General features: G+C 38.4%; 2 protein-coding genes across 4 annotated transcripts; both read left to right on the top strand.

Moving 5' to 3' along the window:
- The first annotated feature begins 5,536 nt into the window (after positions 1–5,536).
- On the top strand, positions 5,537–11,026 carry LOC103715916 (uncharacterized). 2 transcript variants are annotated; one of them, XM_089930197.1, is made up of 3 exons: positions 5,537–5,722; positions 6,668–6,968; positions 8,188–11,026. In XM_089930197.1, the coding sequence occupies exon 3, from the start codon at positions 8,204–8,206 to the stop codon at positions 9,875–9,877; it is 1,674 nt and encodes a 557-aa protein (XP_089786323.1). In that variant the 5' UTR covers positions 5,537–5,722; positions 6,668–6,968; positions 8,188–8,203; the 3' UTR covers positions 9,878–11,026. The 2 variants fall into 2 exon arrangements, with proteins under 2 accessions (XP_089786323.1, XP_038989651.3); XM_039133723.3 differs by lacking the exon at positions 6,668–6,968.
- A 4,311-nt stretch (positions 11,027–15,337) lies between these two features.
- On the top strand, positions 15,338–20,792 carry LOC103714465 (uncharacterized). 2 transcript variants are annotated; one of them, XM_008801723.6, is made up of 8 exons: positions 15,338–15,835; positions 16,332–16,504; positions 16,720–16,782; positions 17,057–17,123; positions 17,217–17,317; positions 19,153–19,197; positions 19,411–19,881; positions 20,354–20,792. In XM_008801723.6, the coding sequence occupies exons 2-8, from the start codon at positions 16,370–16,372 to the stop codon at positions 20,522–20,524; spliced, it is 1,053 nt and encodes a 350-aa protein (XP_008799945.4). In that variant the 5' UTR covers positions 15,338–15,835; positions 16,332–16,369; the 3' UTR covers positions 20,525–20,792. The 2 variants fall into 2 exon arrangements, with proteins under 2 accessions (XP_008799945.4, XP_088576270.2); XM_088720144.2 differs by lacking the exon at positions 15,338–15,835 and adding an exon at positions 16,106–16,230.
- The last annotated feature ends 1,697 nt before the right edge of the window (positions 20,793–22,489 follow it).

Consider the following 22,489-nt stretch of genomic DNA (forward strand, 5'->3'; position numbering starts at 1 on the left):
TCATGGGGAAAGGAACCAGGTTATCAGGGGAATATCATAAGAGGAATTAAGAACGTGCATAAAAGGAAGGGGAGAAAGTGAAAACTTTGACGGCAGCGTGTCGACAGACGGGAGGTCCGGAGGTTTTGGATTTGTAATTAGGGACCACCGTGGCAGGCTGGTAGCAGTAGGGGGCGCACGCCAGGCCTTACTGTAGTTGGGGCAGAGCTTCGAGCAGCCTAGAAGGGGATATCGTATGCAAGGCGGGTGCTCGGTGCCGAGCGGGCGTACATTGAGGAGGACTCATTTATGGTGATCGAGTGGATACGGGGCGCGGATAGATATGGAGATGGTCACCCACTTATTCGTGAAACACGGAAACTGGTAGTGGAGTGGGGCGTGCACCAGGTAGCTCATGTTTTTCGGAAGCTGAACAGGGCAGCAGAATAGGTCGCCTCTTTTGTTGCACGTCATTCTGGGGAGTTCTTGTGAACACCTACAGTAAAGCTCCCGCCCCCATTATACTTTTTAATTTCTTCTGACTTAACAGGATGTACTCATATTAGAGCTATATGAATTACCGTTTTTACCACACAAAAAAAAGAAGAAGAAAAAGTGAGATCCACTTGTTTGGTTGAAATTTTCAAAGGAAAGAGAAGAAAAAGTTGTATTTCTATAAAAATATAATTTCCATATTTTATGAGAAAAAGTTATTTTTTCGTGAGTCAAAAATCACTCCATTTTTATTATTTTCCAAAAAAGTCCTTCAGCATTAAAAAGGCATTAAAGACCTAATTTTTATTAAGAATATAATAGAAATTATACATAACTTTTTCAGAAAAGTGGATGGTCAACTAAACATAAGCACTCTGAAAATCTGTAACTTTCCTATTATCAACTAAATATACCAAAAGTACTTGTTCAGGCATCTTTTTTCAAGAATCTACTTCCAAGGAATCATATTTCTAGGAGGAAAAATATTTTCCGCGAACCAAACGAGCCCTTATAGAGATAAGCCCACACTACAAGAAAAAGAGGCTTTGGCGACGCTTTTTGAAGCTTTTACCGATGCTTATAAGAGTCGGTAATTTTCTTTCCGACGCTTTTCAAAGCGTCACCAAAGCGTCCGCTATGTCGGGGTGAAAAAAAAATTGCTGACGCGTTTGAAAAGCGTCGCTAAAGGTTATTTTTACGTCTAGCAGTTAAATTAGCGACGCTTTAAAGCGTCATCATAAAATTTTTTTAAAGAAAAAAATATATAAAAATATATCTTTTTACTGCAACCTGAGGGGGGATCTGGAAAACCGCCGCCGAAGCTATCGCCGTGGCCACCGTCGCCTCCTCATGATCCCCGCTATCTCCGCCTCCGCCGCATCCGCCGCCAGCGTGGGGGCGGGCGATTTGGATGCTTCTCGAATGGAAACGGCAAGCTTGGCGAGATCTTTCTGGATTCTTTTCTGTGACCGGACGGAGGACGCGACCCGGGCCTCATCGCACCACCGGATGGCGGTCTGGAGCTCGGACTGGGTTTCTTTGAGGGAGATGAGGACGGATTGGAAGGAGCCGTAGGCGTCGGCGAAGCGGAGGAAGTCGTCGAGGAGGCGGTTGGTCCAGGGGGTGGAGGAGCGGCGGCGGAGGGTGTCCTGGGCCTATGGGAGCTAGTGGAGGTCGTCGAGGGAGGCGTGGAGGAGCTTGATCCGGGCGAGGCCGACGCAGATCCAATCCGGGGAGCCGGACTCCGGCTCCGGGCGGGACTGCCAGGACCGGAGGGCGCGGATCGAGATCGCGATCTCTACAGAGAGAGAGAGGGGCGATGGGTACCTTGGCGGGGGAGAAGGAGGAAGAATCGGGGGCCTGGATGGCCTGAGAAGGCATGAAGCCGACGCCGGAGAAGAGGGAAGAAGCTACATCGAACTGTCTATGAAGCATGGCCGTTCTCTCTCTCTCTCTCTCGCTTCTTGGAAGGGATCTGATCGAGAATCGGGAGGGGGTTTAAGGGATCGGGAGGGGTGAGGGGGCGAGCGGTGGAGAGAGAAGGGGAGGGGGGCGGCTGGATCGGTTAGGAATCGGGAGGAATTTGCAACGAGGAGAGGGGAGGGGGGATAATGGCCTCTAAAGCGTCGTTGGGAGGGAAAAAAAAAGGGAGATGGCTTCGATTGGGGATTTTTTGCTTCCGCCGACGCTTAAAAGCGTCGGCCTAAGCTACGGCTTGCGACGACGCTTATAAGCCGTCGGCGGAACCTTTAGCGACGCTTATAAGCGTCGCTGGAAGCCAGACCTACTAACGCTCTTTAAAAGCGTCGGCAAATTTTGGCGCTTAGCAAAAATTACCGACGCTTCTACTTAGCGTCGGCAGACAAAAGTCGGGAAAAATAGTTTTTTCTTTCGTGCCATGGTCGTCTCATTGAGAAAAAATGATAAATTCACCATGATTTTTTCTGCTGCACTTTCTCAATTCTTATTTTATTAAGGAAAAGAAAACACATTTGCCATGTACATGATGAGTTAAAAAATGAGAGAAAAAAAGGGGAAGAGGGAGAGATGGAGTTATTAAGAGAGTGGATGTGCTTAGGTTTTCCTAATTTGCACTCTCCAGTTAATCATAATTGATTGGGCATGTACCTAATCTAAATTTTTAGAGCTTCTAAGTTTTAACCAACCTAATTCAGTTGCATTTCTAAAGCTTCTAATATAATCCGACCGAAACTAATCTATATAATTTATTTTAACAAATAAAATCTTATTTTCTCTCTCTTGTCGCTATCTATCTATCTATATGTATGTATAAGATTTAGATTAGCCTCACTTGAATCAATATAACTTGACCTAATTTAAGTCGATCTACCAAGTGAGGTCAAATTCCGATAATTTTATTAGTTGGATTAGAGCTTGTTAGTCCTAACTCAAGCCAATCTCAGTAATCTATATAATTTATTTTAACAAATAAATCTCTTTCTCTGTCTCTCTCTTGTCGCTATCTATCTATCTATATGTATGTATAAGATTTAGATTAGTCTCACTTGAATCAATATAACTTGACCTAATTTAAGTCGATCTACCAAGTTAAGTCAATTTCTGGTAATTTTATTAGTTGGATTAGAGCTTGTTAGCGCTAACTCAAGCCAATCTTACTTTCGAATTTCTAGATTTGACTCAAACTTTTTGGGCTGCTGACAACTAAAATTTATATATGGCTTATATTTTTTAGATTTTTCAACTCAACTTGATCGAAATACTCTTTGTGTTACGTGCTCACTCCTTTCCTAACCTATATCTTGCTTGGACCAAGATAAATTGACTAGGCAAAACTTGTTTGGATACAAAACTTTTGGACTCAAATACGAGTTTGGTTAGGTAATTAATTTTAGAGGTCATGTTAAGTTTGGATTGGGTGTTTTGTAAATCAAGTCAAATTTGTTTGGCCTCAACTCAAAGAAACCTAAATTATATCCAAGTAAGGAGAGGCATAAGTTTGAGTAAGTGGAAAGATTAGGATGCAAGAAGTTAAAAACAATCATGTTCAATCAATAATTCATAAACTCTTTGTTATAATATCTTAAACTTTTACATTTTAAAAATTAAAATTAAAGGCTAATCTATTTCATATTCTTAATACAAAATTTATTATTTGAAAATTTTTATTGCAAGAGAGAATTTGTTCACAAGTCAATCACAATCTATTAAAAAGCCAAATGGCGATGAAAACCAATTCCAAACAAAGTTCAACTATATGGTTTGTTAAAACTTAAAAGCATGTTTTTCATTCGACTTAATTTTTGTTCTAAAGATAATTTCATAACTAAAGGATCAATGTTTTCCATGATCAATCTCCCTTATAAGAAAAAAGAACCTTTATATACTAAATCTTATATTTCGAGAATATTCATTTTCTCGCATGCCGATTTTTTTCTAGAGCTATGACATGAAAAAATCTAGCTAAAAATCGAGATGAAGGTATGTTTAGAAAACTATGTGCTAATGAGAGCTTGCCCTTCATTATTTAATTTTAATCTTCCAACTGAAAAACATGTTAATTGCATGCTTCCTCCTACATGAACTAAACGGTTTGCTACGTATCTAGTTTTATGTTATAAGTAGAGTGACCTTCATGCCTAAATTTGAATTATGAACTCTCATCGTACCTAAGCAAACTTTCATTTCAGATAAGTTTCCTTTTTCCCCTTAATTTTTCATCCTAAACATACTTATATGCAACTTAGCCATTCTTGCCCCCATAGATTAACCATGTTAGCATTTCTATTTTTGATTCACCGGTTTCATGTCTGTAACCTCTCATCCATTACTCAAATTGAATGAGCAGTATTTCATGATTCTGATGCTGCATGAGTTAATAAACTTATTTATACTACAGTTTACATAGAAATATATACATTCTTAATATATGTTTAATATCCTATTGTGTATTTAATTAGCTTTAATAATAAGAGATTACATTTTAGATGTCTTACAACCGTAGATGTCAAAACTGAAAGTCCAAGTAGGCTAGATCTTTATGGGCCTTGTGACTTGACCTTGGACTCGAACCGTACTTTAATTGGCTGGCCTGAGTTATTCGGTCACGTACCACCCGACCAGTTTGTACTATTTGATTTGCTCCATTTTTTTTTTCCACCACCGACATCCATCTGATGACATATCTATCAACAAATCTCAATCAAGAACTTATCAATAAATTTTGATACACTGTACCGCGGGACACATAACATGTCACTTGGATGGGACATGACAGCTAGATCAGGAGCCTATGGCTATCCATTACTCCGAGATATCTTGACGATGATAAAAGATGGAGGGATCGTCCAGAGTAAGCATGAATTTAGAGGACTGTGGATTAGGTAGCCGCCTATGTGACTAACTACGCTGATAGCGCCTTTTGAGCTGAAAATGAAGCGCTGTGTCGGAAGTTTCACATATTCTGTTTTTGATTTTATTGGATGTATTCGTATACATATTATATAAATTATCTATCTTAATAAAAAAAAATATTCATCTTCTTTCATTGGAGTCACCGTTCGATCATCAATTTTTTGCTTTGATATCTGTGCAGTGGGTGATCCAGCGGTTTCGGGCTAAGATAGGTCAATTCTTCTTTTATTATTATTATTATTATTATTATTATTTATTATTTTCTCGGTCTCCGAGGAGGACAAAGAATTGCAAGTCAGAAAAGGAAAAGTTTGCTGGCAAAATCCCCACTCGATCGGATAACGAATAACCTTTAAGGGCACGTTCGTTAGTAGCTCCGAATCCCAGCCCAGTTCTAATCCTCCAACAAATAAAACTAAACGGCGTTAGGTTTTCCGTTTCTCATCATCTCCAGATAGCAGTCAGAATCAAGATCAAACGGTCATAAATAGGTTCCCACTCCGAACGCTCACGCTCTATCTTGATACTTTTACCAACTCACCCCTATTTAGTGTCTCTGACGCAAAGTGACCAAAATACCTCTACCCTTGTCACAATCGCAGCCGTCGGATCCTAGAGATAGGGACGCAATAGCTTGCACTCCGACTATTAAGGCAAGGGTGTTTAAGGTAAGTAGGACATTTAGGTTGCGTTACGACAAGAGGCCGAGTCGGCCGCGGGAAAAAATGCGTCCTGCTCGCTCTCGAACTGAGACTTATAAAACCTTCTTCGGCCTGTAAACGGCGCTAAATAATCTCTCCCTTTTTTTTTTTACGGCGATCGGAGTAAGTCGCTTCTTGAAGATTCTTCCCTTCAGGTATTTTTTCCGATCTTTTTTAGCTTTTAGAATCGACTTTTTTTTCTTATTTTAATGTTTTCTTCTTGGATCGGGATTATTTTTTGTTGGAAGGATCAAAGGTTGGTGGTCTTTTGTTTTCAGAATAAAAGGTTGATCTTTAGCTTTTCGGTTTTGGTTTTAATCCCATCTGAAGATTTATAATCGCCCAATGGAACTCTCTTTTTTTTTCGTTTGCTTTAATGTTAGACCGATAGAAAGTCGAGATTTTTATGAGGTTCGCATTATTTTAAGAGAGAATAAGGTTTCTGTAGATGCTCCGATTAATATATTTTTTATATTCGGTTTACGTATACGATTTTGTCCTCTCTCTCTCTCAGGAAAATTAGATTTTGTTCTTATGTTTCTCTATTTTTTCTTCTCGCTAATCTCTACCAAAAATTTTGAATGTGTGGTTTCTCTTTCTTTTCTTTTGGCTGCCATAAATGATTCAGTTTCTATTTAACAAGAAAAATATTGATTTTGTTGTTGCATCCTGTGATAAATGTGACGCTGAAATCGCCAGCTATTACTGAAACCGTGTGCCAGTTTCATAGAGTGCTGGATGCACACCTGATCACTCCACTGATGATATTGTTAATCATCAATTTAGGATGGCTACAAGAGTGTCTTGATTAGGTGTTTTTTTAGAACATATGTGGTGTAGTGCCCTCATGTCAACATATTTGTTAGCTCAGCCTATAGTTGGATGGGCTTGTGTTTTTTCTCAGTTTTATTTTTTGATTTTGGTAAGAAAGCGAGTCGATCCCTCTCCCCTTATGTTTCCAACTGATATCCTCAAAATTTAGCAAACATTATTAGGAATATCATGAAAGCATATCACAAATGCATTCCTTTTTTCTTTTGATATGTCATATATCAGTTGTTTTTCCACTTTCTTTAAAAAAAATTGTTAAATCTTGTTAGGGGATACCATCACTGCTCCGTTGTGTTGGAATAATGCTACGGGGAGCTGGTATTGTACACTGGAAAATTTCATCTATCCATGTCGCATGGGGGATTGGTGTCACTGGCAGAAATTAGCGCAATACATAAGGGTTTAGTTGAATATCAAGTTTCCAAGACAGCAGGGGGGTTGTGCTATACACATTTCATGTATACTAAGGGGCACCCAAGGCACTGTTCATATTATAGTTTGGAATTCTTCTGCAGCTTTTGAGTTTAAAGCAGTTAAGATAATAATTTTGAAGGATTTCCTTTTAGGTTGGTAAGTTGAAATTGAATGCACTATAAATCCTATGGTAAAACTCCCATTCATTTTGTTCATACACTCATGATGAGAAATTTTGAAGCCTTCATTTGTTCCTTGTTTTTATTACAGAAGCACTCATGCAGTAGTGGCTATTGTAATGATGAATACATTTAACATGTATCTTTATATCTAACCCTGCTTTTATATGGAAGTCTGAAAATTGCTTGCAAGATTGGCTGGCTTCTATCTAGTGAATGAACTAAGTCCTTTTCAAGTCATTTATTTGTTATTGTATCGGACTCTTGTGTTTACCATTTCCTTGTTGCATCTGTTGGGTCTCTGAATTCCACAAACATAATTGTTGAGACTTTCACTGTCGTTGACTCACCCAAGCATCTTGTTTCTATCTGATGCCTGATATAGTTTGAATGTCATGATTTAAAACAATTGACTTGGTATTGCACTTTGAACTGTTTTGGGGCACTGGTTGAGGATGAGGCCTCTGATGGGAACAAATGTTCTGGAGTAGCTCGGGGCATTTCAGGGATTACCATCAACGAGTTAGGATATTTTACTCTAATAGGCATACTGGTCCGTATGTAGAGTTTTATGAATTCCCGAAAGTATCTAATGGATGCAAGTTAACTATATTTAGTGATTCACTTTTGAAATAGAAGGTTAAGAAACACAGATTTGCATTAGTATGAAGTTACTTGAATTTGCTTGTGTTTTAACATGGCTAGATATTGGTTTGCATCTGACCAACCTGAGATTCTGAGATGTTAAACTTACCAGTCAGTTCTGTTGTGATTATTGGAAGTTCTGGAATTCTGTATTAATGCGTACGAATTTCCTTTGGTTGCATTTTCTTTGATATTTATTATGCTAATTTGTCAGCTGGTGTATATTTGGGTAGTTTACTAAGCTTCCAATATTAAAATTTCCTTTATTCAGTTTTGCTTTTACTAGCTGCTGTGCATGAAGTTTTATGTTTTTTTGAGAATAGCGGGAAGTTCTATGTGTATGTCATTTCATGCAGCCTAGTTAATTTATTTGCATATTGAACTTTAAAAGTGACTTGTAATTCCTTGTCCTGTTCTCCATATAGTGTTTGACTTGGATTATTTTAGTTACCTGGGATTTGCCATGGTCTAATATCTTTGCAGGACTCTTCAATTTGATATCCAATTTGAACCTTTCCCTTTCTTATATAATTGAATCTGTCAATATGCAGATAGCTTTACGATTTAATGCCAGAAAAAATGGGCTTTATTGGTAGTATTGAATCTTCTCAGCAGACAAGGGATTTCTTACCTACAATTCAGTCAGTCTCCAAGAATGCTAGCACCCATAGTTGGTCCAAATATGGTTTGAGAGATCATGAGGCAGGCCTTGATCAAAATCATACAGAGACACCTGATGTTGTTCTTGCAGATTCGGAAACCAAAGATTTTGATATTGAGAAGCAGGTGGATTATACTGAAGGATTGTCAGATGAAAGCGAGTATGTGTGGTTGTCTTCAGATAGTAAGTCTTCATCATTGTTTAGTTCTGATGACTCGCAAGATATTTGGGAGTTTGATTGCTGGGATCTGTCTCTCCATGATCCGTTCTCTTCATCATTGTCATTATCTCAAAGCTCTGAAGTTCTCTCAAATAAGGGAAAAGGTTTTCTTGTCTCTGATGGGTCTAGAATGAGTTCTACAGGCGTCTCACCCTTAGTTCTTAACGGACTATGTGAAGATACTGAGGGGAAAGGTCTGAAGGAGGAACTCGTTTTGCAGTTACATGAAACTGTCAGAAATGAGGTAAAAGATTCTCACATTGGGCATCCAGAGAGTGGTGATTCTTCATATGAGATATTTGTCGGTGAGAATTCGCCGGTTGCTTATTGTCCTGGTACATCCTTCAATCCCTGTGATGATACACCATTTCGAGATTTTGATAGAACAGACATATGGGTATCTTCATTGGATCTTGAAGGGGAGGATACCGAGTTAATACAAGATAAAGAGCAAGTGTTCGACATCTTTGATTCTGATTTTCCCAGTCCTCCCTTTAGTGCCAAACTGAATTTCCAACTCAGTCCTTCCAGCTGTACTCCAAGGTCTTCTATTGTCCATGCAGATGAAGTTAAGAATGCAGTAGAAGAATCTGATTCTGATGAACCTCTCTTTTGGCCATTTGAACATAGCTCCTATAGCTGCCCTGAATTCAAGAACTTCCTATGTTTGTCACCTCCTAAGGATGGAGGAATTGATTGTATTTCAGGTCCGCATAACTCAAAAACAATCAGGTTGAAACTCCATCAAAAGAACATCCCAGCAGACAGACAAGTCAGCCAAGGATGTAGAAGAAGGATTACATTCAGTCCAACACCAAAGTCAGCTGTTGCAGAACGTAAAACCAGAGGTTCTGATAATGATGTTCGGAAGACTGCTGCCTCATCTTCAAGGTTGAGCAAATTAAACAAAGCTTCTTCTGACCAGCATCCAAGCAACATATCCAAGAAAAGAAGACCACCTCAGTTAAAAATTGATGTGCCAAAACATGCTAGTGGTCAGGAGATTTTGCGCCAACCTCTGCCAGAGGTTGAAGCTGTCAGTTTGCATGATTTGGTCGTGCAAGGAGTTCCAATTGAAAAGTTTGTTGGGCTGAATGAATTTGATGGTCATGAAGGCATTAATGTAGAATCTGAGGAGGATCAGTTTACTTTTTATGCATCGCCCTGCAAGACTATGAAGCTGATGCTTTCTGGGAATATTGATTGGTCCATGGTAAACAGTGATCACAAGGGCTGCAACCATTCTGCTATGGGCATCGATGAAAGCAATCAACAAACAAAGGATTGTACTGTAGCACATGCCAAAGGCAACGAAGATATTTTAGATGAGCAGCTGGGGGAGCCTCATGTACATGATTGACTTTCGCTTTCAGAGTAAGGAGACTGGTGGTGCAGTCTGCTTCTCAAACAACTAAACCCGGTGCCTCCAATATTGTTGCAATTTGGAGCAAAGAGTTCTGTATTAATGGATTTTGACATGGGGGGGTTAGCACAGGGTCAGCACAATGAGATGAGTGCTCATGGTCTTGGTTTCCAGCAAGGATAGAACAGCAGAGTAGTCTATAGCTGTAGCTTGCTAAACTCATGCCACCATATCAGCCTAGAGCAATAGGTTTGTGCATTAATTTTGTTGGCAATTCGTCCAACAAAGTTCTGCAGAGAAATAGCATAGTTTGCTTCCTTGGAAAATGAGTTCGATGTTGCTTCATCGCCATTGCAAGCTGGAGCAGTGGGATTTTGCATTATGTTGTTGCGCATGGTTCGATGCGGGTTTTGGAGGAGTCCATTTGAAAAAATGGAGAGGAGTTACTTTGCTTGACATGGTTTTAGTTAATTGAGTAGTCTCAACATTCCCTATATTATGTTCAGATCAAGATTTTAAATCCTGTGGGATGATGGTGTGCTGTCCCACCCTATCCTGGAAGCGGTCTCAGTCATAAATGCCATTAGATATGCTCTATCACTCTCCCCTTCTTTTTCCCTTTTCCTTTCTTCTTTTTTTTCTTTCTTTCCTTCTTTTTTTTTCTTTCTTTTTATTCTACCTTCTTTCTATTTTTACCCTTTTCTTCATTTCTTTTTTCCTTTTTCTTCTTCTTTCTCTTTTCTTTCTTTCTTTTTCGTCTTCCTTTCTTTCATTCATTTTTCTTCTTCTTTTCTTTCACCTTTTCCTTTTCCTCATCTTTCTTTCCTTTGTTTTCCTTTGTTTCTTTCTTTTTTTCATCTTTCTTTTCTTTTCTCCCATATTTATGAGTTTTGGAGTTCCGACCCCGAGATGCCTCCCATTTACCTAGATTTAAAACCTTGGTGTAGATTAGTTGTATCTCTTATGTAAATGGGCATTATAAGATATCTGTTTTGAATATCTTGGCCCATGGAGATCCACCCACCTTTTTCTTAACTGCATTCTAGAGGCTGGGTATGTGTTTTTTTTCCTCCTCAACTCTGTGGCGTCATTTTATGTATGAAACTTGTTCACTTGGTACAAAGGCATGAACCATTCTCTCTTTAATATTCTAGTTTCCTTCATTGTATATATAAGCTTTGAGCAAAAAAATGTGTTGCATATGATTCTCTACTATATCCTGCTCATATTTTAGCAGAATTGATTTTACAAAGCTTGAGAGGTGATGCAAATAGATCTAGTGGTGAAAGCTGTTTGTTTGCCTGTTGTTATAAATCCTCAATGAGTTTTTTTTTCGGGGGGAAAAGTTAATCAAAGCTAAACAAGAAGTGATGATATAAGTGAATTATTGTTCAAAATCATATGGTTTGCTTATGATTTTTAAATTCTCAGCTCCATGGAATTTCAACTTCAAAAAGATTTGGGTTTTCATTTCATCCTTAGGAAATGTAGAGGTGCAATTGCCTTCACAAGGATATGAAAATTGTGAAGTGCAATATATATTTTGCCCTCCTAGGAGTATTATGATATTAGATCTTTGAATCCTAACTTTAGTATCGCAAGTCAAGTCCTTTTAAATGCTCTTGAGTTTCTGTGGTTTTGGACCATAGGAGGAGATTCATCCCTCTCCTTCATGTGTTTTTATTCATCTATTGTACCCACTTACAGTGAACATGTTTTTTAGACATACTTTTAGGGCTCATTTGGTTCGCAGGAAGCATTTTCCTTCTTAGGAATATGATTTCTGGAAAGAAGATTCCTAAGAAGAGAATGCCTGGGAATGTATTTTTGGCATGTTTGGTTAAACATGAAAAAGTGACAGATTTCCAGAGTGCCTATGTTTGGTTGACCAACCATTTTTCTGAAAAAGTTATGTATAATTCCTATTATACCCTTAATAAAAATTAGGTCTTTAATGTCTCTTTAATGTTGAAGGGCCTTTTTGGAAAAAAAATAAAAATGGAGTGATTTCCGTCTCATGAGAAAGTAACTTTTCCATAAAGGGCTCGTTTGGTTCGCAGGAAAAGGAGGGGGGAAAGTATGGTCAACGGGAAAGTAATGAAATGCTTCTTGTTTGGTTGGAGTTTTCAAAGGAGAGAGATGGGAAAGTTGTATTCCCATGGGAATATGATTCCCATATTTCATGGGAAAGTCTTTCCCATGAGAAACATGGGAAAGTTACTTTCCCATGAGGTGGGAATCACTCCTTTTTTATTTTTTTCCAAAAAGACCCTTCAACATTAAAGAAGCATTAAAGAGGCATTAAAGAACTAATTTTTATTAAGGGCATAATAGGAATTATACATAACTTTCCTAGGAAAGTGGATGGTCAACCAAACATGAGCACTTTGGAAATTTATCACTTTCCCATGGTTAACCAAACATGCCAAAAATACTTTCCTAGGTATCCTCTTCCTAGGAATATGATTCCTGGGAATCATATTCCTAGGAGGGAAAATACTTCCCGCGAACCAAACGAGCCCAAAATGTGGGAATCATATTCCCATGGGAATACAACTTCCCCATCTCTCTCTTTTGAAAACTCCAACCAAATAAGAGGCATCTCATTACTTTCTCATTGGCCACACTTTCTCCTCTTTTTTTTCCGTGAACCAAACGAGCCATTATTTAAACCACCACCGGGGTTCAAACCATGAATCTTCACCATGGAAAAGTCCTCATTAAGAGAGGGGTGATAACTAGCTGAGCTAACAGCTATTGGCCTCTCAATGTGTTATTGGAGGAGAAACGAAATGATGAGCATAGATTTTGGATAGACCGGGAAAGGTGTTTCCTAGATGTATGAAAAGGTGTTCCCTAGATGTCTACCATGTGTATAGTCTCCATATTTTCTGAGAGATGATTTGTAGTGCACTCATAGTTAGTAAAAAATATTTATTTATTTATTTTTTATTTTGTTTTATTTTATTTTAATTCTTTTGCATGGACTACCTAAACTAGTCTGCTGCCATAATAGATTTGTAGCTCGCTTTGGTGACATCTTGTTGGTCTGACCCACTTTTAGTCCCGAAAAAAAAGGAGATGAACCAGCTTCATGCGTTGCCCGTATACTGTTCGAGGAGCGTATCGTTGATGGCATTCCAGACCTCACTTCAGAACATTTCAAGTCATTGGCATTAGAATTAAGCAAGCCCTATCATATTCTTTTTAAAGAGAAATCCTCCTAAGAAGCCTCCATGAAATCTGATAGCAGAAATGAATGCAGAGAAGTGATCCTGGTCTGTGTGGTGAATAGCTTGTTTCAGAGATTTAGAACCATGGTTGGACTGGTGTCTTGATCTTCTCTTCCCGTTCCATGGAGTTTGAATTATGCAATATTTGATCATTTGATGGAATGGGTCTCACTAACCAATGGTGGGTGATAGACAGGTGGTGGGATTTATTCGAGTCCTTGCTCTAATTGATCAATCACGAGTTCATGGAGTGGATTCTTTAGGTCCTCTAAATTGATGTTATTTTTTTTCGATTTTTCTCTTGACTAAACAAAGAATGAGATTGTCCCATTGTAACAAGCATGAGTGGAAATTTCCAGTTCATAGTTGCTTGCTCGACCGGTTTATTTAGTTGAGACCCCCTAGTCAACGTAGGTGATTGAATGAATGGTGAAACCTTCTGTGGACATTATTTTATCTTATTCGAACTGAAAAATATCAGATGAACTCAAGTAATGGATGCATGTCAGGAGTGGCTGATGTGTTTATCAACTTCCCATGAGTATAGCATAAGCTAGGTTCAGAATTTGAAGTAGATGAAAAACAGAAAAAGGAATGGTAATCTACATCAACCGTCTCCTAAATCTATGGCCCCAACATGATCCCATTCTTGTTAATGTCTAACCATCTATAATTTGATCTCCTGCCACTCATGCAAATGAATCCATTGACTGAGGATGGGAACTGTAGATCTGGTGAGACAAATTCCAATTCTTATTTAGTCTCGTGCAATCAAGGGTTGAAGTTTTGGATAGTGTTGGTCAGGTCTCTGTGCTCTCTAGATTATTTCAACTCCTTTCACCGATCCTTTCCAATGGAATCACCTGCCATCCATCAGATGAATCTCACGCTGATCAACTGATTATGGTTCTATGTTCTGGGTCCTATTTGGTCATTGGCTTGAGTCTTATATCCATCATTAGTCACAGCATCCCTCGAAGGCATTCACCTTCCTTCCCACTAGTCCACTACTGGATCACCCACAATATAAATCTCAAAGTACTTCAAACTCTATCATTCATCCATTTGCATAGATCCAAAAGCGAGTGGTGGGTGATCCAACAGTGGATTCGTACGGAAAAAAAAAAAGTTGAATTCTTGCAACCACAACCCTTCTAACATTGACCCAAAAAAATTGAGATTGTTTTTACCTTGTTGGAGGCCTAAGATTACTCTAGATGTTTCTAGAAAAGGTTTAGGTAGGTCAACCAAACAATCTAGAGATTTTTAAATTCCATGCATGCCGACTAAGGCGATGCTCTTCCATGACAAGTGGCCTTCCCGGTTCTCCTTGAGGAGCAAGCAAGAGCCGCTTATTCCAAATCTTCCAGCTACTCCGTCAAATCAAGTTCAAAAACAACCAAATGCCTAGAAAGAATCAGAAAACCGGTTGACGCCTCTAGATGTTTCTAGAAAAGGTTTAGGTAGGTCAACCAAACAATCTAGAGATTTTTAAATTCCATGCATGCCGACTAAGGCGATGCTCTTCCATGACAAGTGGCCTTCCCGGTTCTCCTTGAGGAGCAAGCAAGAGCCGCTTATTCCAAATCTTCCAGCTACTCCGTCAAATCAAGTTCAAAAACAACCACTCCAACTTAGCGGATCACATTATGTTGACCCTCTCATGAGAGGGATAGCTATGATAAAGTATGCTATGGATTTTATCAAAGTTTAGACATTAACTGACTTTTTATTTTCATAAGAAAAGCAATGGTTTCCTTTTCTAGCTTCATGTGAAAAGTTCGGAACAAACCCCTCTACAAAAATACTTAGAGAGAGAGGCATAGATAGTAACGGGCATTAGCTCCAATAAGAACCCCGCCACCTCTCTCTCTCTCTCTCTCTCTCTCTCTCTCTCTCTCTATATATATATATATATATATATATATAGCAACTAGCTCAACGGTACGTGTGAAAGCCATTTTTATGAGGCATGAATGCTAAGATCAAAGATTGATGAGGGATATAGCAAGCAGTAATAGATCTTTATTATATCTAAAAGCAATATATGTCATGTATGCGTTATGTTTTGTTTAGCACGAAGCAAATGGACTGCATGTGATATTATGTGAGAAAAAAAAGGATTAAATATATTATCAAAAAGAAAATATGTGGTTCCAAATCCATCATAATCTTAATCTCCAAATCCAACATAAATAAATAAATCCAACATGAGAGTCTCCAAATCCAACCTATCTGGCTCGTCTTGTCAACGTACCTAACCACCTTTGCGACCTGGAGAGCCAAAGCCGACGCATTTGATCACCCGGAAGAGACGGTCAGGCACCGCAGGCGGGCGAACTTTCTTTGACGTTCGCGCGCGCGGGAGTCGCACCGCCCAGTTACCTACCGCCGAAGCTTCCCAAACCCCGGGCATTTCCGGGAGATCCAGGGGCGTTATGGGAACACCAGGTTGCAGGCCGTCGGAAAGATTTTTGCCTCCGAAGCAATGAAGCTTCCTTGCTCTTCCGAGGCTTTATATTAGTCGCCGTGCTCTTTTTGACTCGGCGAGAAGCGGTCCACGGCGGGCTATAGGGGTTAGGGTTAGGGGTTTCGGTTTCTTCTCCGAAGCTGCGACGTCTGTTGGTATTTGAATGGGATCCAAGCGAGGGTTTCTCCCCGCGTAGCGATCCCCCTCTCTCGAGAATCACGCCTCTTCCGTAGTCAGCTTCTCCAGATCTAGGTAACAATTTTTGAATTTCCCCCCCTTTATTGTTTGATTTTTAGCTCATTTTTTGCTCCCTTTCCTGTTTGAGAATCGGAAAGGTCGAGTCTTTATTGAGGAATTTCCGGTATTCTCATCTTATTTATGTATTTCGGTGTTCAAGATTGGATTTTTATTCTTCCTTTGTAAGTTGTGTTTGCTCTCATTTGAAAACTGGGGAGATTTGAGTTTCTTTCGTCCTATGGTGGAGCAATTTCTAAGGGTTTGCAGGGCTTGGAATTGAAAAATTAATTGGAGAGCTTTTTAGATTTTGTTTTCTGGTGATTATGGTTTTAATTTTGTTTTCAATTATGTTTTATTTTGTTTGGCTTAGTTGTTTGTGGAAAGCAAGACGAGAATTTTGAGAGATCTAGGTTTGTTGGAGGCATTTTTTTTTGGACTTTAAGGATGTGTAGTTGATTCATGTGGCTTTTAGGTTCATTGAGTTTTAACTTTGATTTGGTGGCATTGGCAGTTTTTTCGGTGGTAATTGTTGAGGGATAGAAGAAGAAAATGCGGGCACCGTCGCTGCTTGCGCAATGCTTTCCAGGCTTGATACCCCATGACAAGAATGGTCATGGCGTTTCCATTGTTTCTGAAAGGGATTTGCTTCTTCCCTCACCAGCTGTTGAGATTCTTCCTTCAAAGGTATCTCCATCTTTCTTTATTTATCTCTCTGCCAATTTGATTGTCTGAGTTTTAATTTAACTTTGGTCATTGCAATTTCTTCTTTAACCAAAGAATTACGGATTACCACAAATTTTCGCTGTTGATTTTATAAAGAAATTTCATCAATTTAGATTTAAATGACTATTTTGGGTCATTTCTGTAACAACTGCAAACGTTTCTTGGCCTTCTTACAGAATGCTCACCCTTACAAGTATGCTGGAGAAAATGTTGATGTGCAAGGTCTAAATATTTTCAAGGTATGTGCTGTTCATTGGGTTTGTGATCTTGTATTCGTGATATTTGTGCCTCTGTCAGTATCCATCATGGAGGATATAATTTTTTATTGGCAAAATATGCCAGCCTTGTTTCATTATATATGCTAAATCACTACTGACAGCCACCTGCATGGGTAATTTGGCAGGTGAAGCTTGTAAGAAAAGTGAGGCAGCATTCAACTTTGTACTAGTATTTTAACATCAGTAAGGGTGCTTCTAGAATTAATATTGTTGTTTTTTTTTATTTGTATTCTAGGGAAGAGTTAGTGTAGCCGACATGATTGGATTTTCCAGTTCAGAGATGATATCGTCAAAACATGATGGTGAGTGCACCAGAGTTGTGGATCACTTTGTGTAGTTTTTGTATGATGCAGCAGAATATGTGACTCTGTAGGTTCTAACTTCCGGTTTTGCAGGATCTCTGAAATCCTGGGAGAGTTCAATGGATCTTGTAAATATTCTGAAGCACGAGATACGTGATGGACAGTTGAGTTTCAGGGGCAAGCAGATTCTAGAGGTAGCTGCTGCTTTCCGAAAGCTCTTCCAATTTTGTTCTTTCTGATTCCATATTTCTCTTTCTTTAAAATTTTTGCCCTCCTCCCACCTAAAAATGAAAAAGAAGAAAAATTGGAGGAACATATGTATATGCCTTTGCAAAAGAAACTTTAAACTGATTGACACGTATTCTATTTTAAAGCATGAAAACTGATTAAGATTGTATAGTTCTTATGAAAATAACCAAAATGTATTGACTTGCTATTGCTGTATAAGAATCTCTTGGACATAAGTTCCTTCTTCTAAAAAAAAATCATATCAAGTTCCCTTTATTAGAACTTTTATCTAGATTTTGTTAGTCTATGCCTCCCAATTCAGCTTCCTTTGCTTTTAATTTTTAATTGAATACAACCATGGTATCTCATCCATTGTTAATTATCTAAGCTTTATGGTTACGACTCTTTAACCTTCTCTTGTTCATATTTATGTATCTTACTGCTTTTCTAACATTTCTCTGCTACAATCACAGCAAGTGTTTACACCCTCTAATTCATATCCTCTTAATCTACCATTTGTAGTTCCATCATCTATTACTTGAATCCAGTTTGAACAGATTTAGGAAAATTGTGGGATAAACCGAATAAGCCTCGCATAGTGTAGTTGGAAGTATTTTTAAAGACTATTTTTTACTGTAAAAGTACTTGTTGGACAGGAACAACTTATGGATTCGAACCAACTTTATTAATTCCAAATAGAGTGTAATAGTATAATAGGCTTGCTGCTCATGTTTTAATCTGTATTTGTCTCTTTATTACTTCGCAGATTAAATCGAAATTACTACATGCCTTGCCTTTTCACTCTGTAAGCTTGATCCATAATTAAGAAATTTGCAAATGGCCTGACAAGTTTGAAATTGCATGGCCATAAGGTCTGCCTGAGGTCTGAGTTCCATTTAAATCTCCACTATATTGTGCTGTATAGTGTGATAACTTTGACAATGTTATCATGAAGAGCTTCTCTCCATGATTAGCCAACATCTGCTAGCTTGGTTGGCACATCTTTCCTGAGGGCTTGCTGTGGGAGGTCCAGGTTTCAATGACATAATTGCTCAAAACAAAAAAGAAAAAGAAGAGAAAGGACCTTCCCTCCATAATTTGAATTCTGCTGTTGTTTATCACTTGCATGGCATCTCATATTTGGTTGCTGCCTTGGATGTGTTTTTAATGCTCATTAGATGGACCTCTAGCACTCCTTTCTTCATTGGAGACCATTAAAATACTTAATCATAAACTCTCCAAAATACCATTATTGGAATGCTTAAAGTACACCTTTCAGCAGAAGTTCTTCCTTAATTCAGCTGCTGAAATCCTGATATTTTCCAACAGCCAATAACAGCTTAGGTTGATCTTCCTCTTTTCGCATGTTTTATTCATCAATTACCTTGCCAGTTTGCTCTGGAAATTTCTCAGAACCAATTTCTTAAGCGCTTTCAACCTAACTTCCTCCAGATCGTAAGAAATTACTTTGCTGGTTGAACTCCCGGGAATAAAGCACGCTACTTCTCAACAGTCATATCATCCTCTCTTTGTTTTCTTCATATGTTTGTGTACATATTCTATTGATTTTCATTGCTGAACATCTACCCAAATTGCACTTAAAATGTAAAAGTTTTTCATTTGGAGCTCATGAAAAGTACTGTGAATTGATTTCGTTTCCTGTGCATCTTGACCCCCCTTTTCCTGTATAATGGAACTCAAGATGTTAAAATATTAATTTTCGGCAAGTGAATATTTGCTCCTTATTCTGTCAAGTAAATAGTTTGGCTCTAAAATTGCTTTGTATTGCTGATTGCTGCAGCTTGGTTGTGGATATGGTCTGGCTGGGATTTTTGCTTGCCTGAAGGTACGTGCTATCTAAATAATTAAAAGCTTATGTTTCCTTTTACAGTGCCAAACTGTAATAAAATTCATAGAGCTATTAGCCATTTAAATGGGATATTCTGTCCATTATGATACTTAGCTTATCCTTGGATTTTGTGCTTCCAAAGCATGTCCAACTAATATTTTTTTGTTATACGAAACTTACAGATTTCATTCTTGTTGAGACCTTTTACAGGGTGCTTCCACAGTGCATTTTCAGGATCCAAATGCAGAAACTATAAGATGCACAACCATTCCCAATGTCCTGGCAAATCTTGAGCAGGCTCGAGATAGGCAGAGCCGCCAACCAGAGAGTCCACTCACCCCATCTCGGCAGCAATTGTCTCCTGATGTCCACTTCTATGCTGGGGATTGGGAGGAGCTCCATGCGGTCCTGTCTGTGGTGCAGATGGATGGGTTTGAGCTAGCCCCAGGGACAAGCCTCAGCTTCTCTGAGGATGACTTCATGGATGGATGTAGCAGTCAGGATGGAAGCATCACTGGTCATGAGCCTTCCTCCAGGCGATCCAGGAAGCTCTCAGGAAGCCGTGCTTGGGAGAGAGCAAACGAGACAGACGCCAGGGATGGTGGTTATGATATTATTTTAATTACTGAAATCCCGTATTCAGTGAGTTCTTTGAGGAAGCTATATGCCCTTATAACAAAGGTTAGTCATTTAATTTTCTTGTCTGCCTTATGATCTTAAGAACACTATACGCTGCTGAACTGTTTGCTGAGTTCATCAGAATCATGGTACATCACTAACTCGAAAGTAGCCCATCTTTACCAAAAAAAAACTGTTGAATTTTCCAATTGTCCTATGCCACTTTATCAATGTATGAAACTGTTTAACACTTAGGATTCAAACTAGGAGCGTGACTTTGTGGTATGACGCCTATTTGTTCAGAGATTAAGTTCTCGATATGTAATTTATTGCTGAAATAAAAAGGGAATTGTCTGTTATATTAGCTGAACTATCAGAAATGGTTGTTCACTAAATGAAGACATGGTGCATTATTAGATCGACTATTTGAATATAACGATTATCTGGAATTGAGCTGAAGCCACTGAATAGAATGACCTTGCTTTAGGTGCTTGCTTTTGTCTGCAATATATCTGACTGGATTTCTTTGATGCAGTGCTTGAGACCACCATATGGGGTGTTGTATTTGGCTGCCAAGAAGAATTTTGTAGGTTCCAATGGTGGGGCACGGCAGCTGAGAGCTCTGGTGGATGAGGAAGGTATTTTTGGTGCCCATCTGGTTACTGAATTGGCAGACAGGGAAATTTGGAAGTTCTTTTTCAAGTGAGTAAATTCGTGGAGTCAAGAAAGTATATCATTCCCTAACTTCGTGAACCCCTTGGTTTTGATTCTTATACACTGTATGCACCACCAATGTTTAATTTCTTCTTTAATTTTATTTGATGATAAGGTCCAAAATCATTGGCTCTATTAGCTTGCTAAAATGTTGCAATGCTACCTTTTTGTAGATTTTTATTCTTTTTTTAATATTCATATGTACACAAAAGGATAAATTTAAAGCTTGATTTATATATGTGTTGAGTTCCTTTTTTCCATCTTATCCTGTGGGTTTGCAGAAGTATTATATCAGAGGCAGCATATCATTATGCAAATGTAACGCCGAAATCTCGTGTAATTCTCTTTTTTCTTTATAAACTTTTGGTTAGGGTTCGGGGCGGCCTTCCTTTCTTCCTCCTTTTGCTTCAGAAAAAGAAAATCCAAAGAATAATTCAATTTCTGAATGGGAGGGCATCTACTTAGCCAAGCTCAACAACAGATCTGCAGATATATTAGCATTCAATAGAGGTGAAGTCTTCAGCAAAATAATTACTCCCTGATGCTCACCCTCGAATGGCATTTCAACCTGCAAGTATTTGTACTATCATTGCTCCAAATTGATAGGCACCAAAACTGTGGATAGTGCTGCCATCAAAGAAGATATGTTGCCCTAGAAAGTTTAATTGAAAAATCCAATTGAAATTGCTTTCGATTACATTTGCCGCTAATTAGAGTTGTAAGAGTTGTGACTTCTAAGGGTAAAGGGTTTATTGCAAAGAGTCCCTTCAAAATATCTTATTTACATATTAATTTCTTAATTTTTTTAAAAAAATAATCTGAAATTACATCTAAAAGTAACCTATATATCCTTGTTTGTCTTCTAGGATTGGAGGAGATATAGAATTAAGTTTTTTTCCTAAAGTTAAATTTAGGACTGTGGACCTGATCTCCTCACATCTTTTCTCATCCTTAATTCCTATATAGGTCTCTAATAACTAGCATCCTAGTCACCCTTAGAAGAAAAAATGCTGATTGTTTGGCATTGTGCTTTCAAGCGATCTAAAAGTAAAAATTTGGTAATTAGTCAGACTTTAAAGGTTAAGGATTCACCAAAGGGATAAATAGAACTACCTATTCCAACAACATAATTGACTAAAACTGATGGATATACATCGATTATATATTCATAAAGTGTAAAATACAAATCTAAAGGAATTAAGGAATTAATATGCAAATCAAGAAAAATTCAATTACTAAATCTGCCTATGTGACACTCTTCCACCACTATAACTTGGTTCCATTCAAACGAAGGTTTTAACTTGCATCTCAATTACTAAAGTTGTTTTTTTCATTTAAGTTTTATTGTTAGGCCGCGACCTTTGTTGGAAAAATAAACCAAGCAACAAGATGAAGCCAACTGCTTATTAGTGAAGGCGGACGCATACAGGCATGCATACTTGTGGGGTTTTGCTTATGGGGCTACTAAGACAAAGGCTGAGAAAAAGAGTATTACACCTTGGCATTGATGAGGTCGCCTTATAATACCCTGAAGAAGGTATTTTTCACCAGAAATACAGCAATAGCAATAAGCAAAACACAACAATCAACTATGAAGATAACACATCAAGCACCAAACAATCAAGACACCAAGATATACATGGAAAGCCTTCAAGGGAGAAAAACCACAGGACAAACAAGTGGAACTACTGGTATGAGAACAGAATAAAAGAGTGCAATCTCTCAAAGCCTTTGCCTTGGGCTTGGTATCACAGAAAATTGGAGAAATTCAAAGTTACCTCTATAGGCTTCTACAATACAAACTCCTCACCACAGAACAACCTTTTTCCAAGATGATGAAGCACTAAATCCATTGGAATCACCTAGCTTGAACTTCCCATATTGAAACGACTATTTCTAAACAACAATGAATGATTAGATGAAAAGAAAAAAAAGGTGGTAAACAACAGCAGTCAGT

The sequence above is a fragment of the Phoenix dactylifera genome, chromosome 4 (genome assembly GCF_051530095.1).
Source record: "Phoenix dactylifera cultivar Ajwa chromosome 4, Ajwa_hap1_PhDact_Kaust_v1.1, whole genome shotgun sequence".
Taxonomy (NCBI): Eukaryota; Viridiplantae; Streptophyta; class Magnoliopsida; order Arecales; family Arecaceae; genus Phoenix; species Phoenix dactylifera.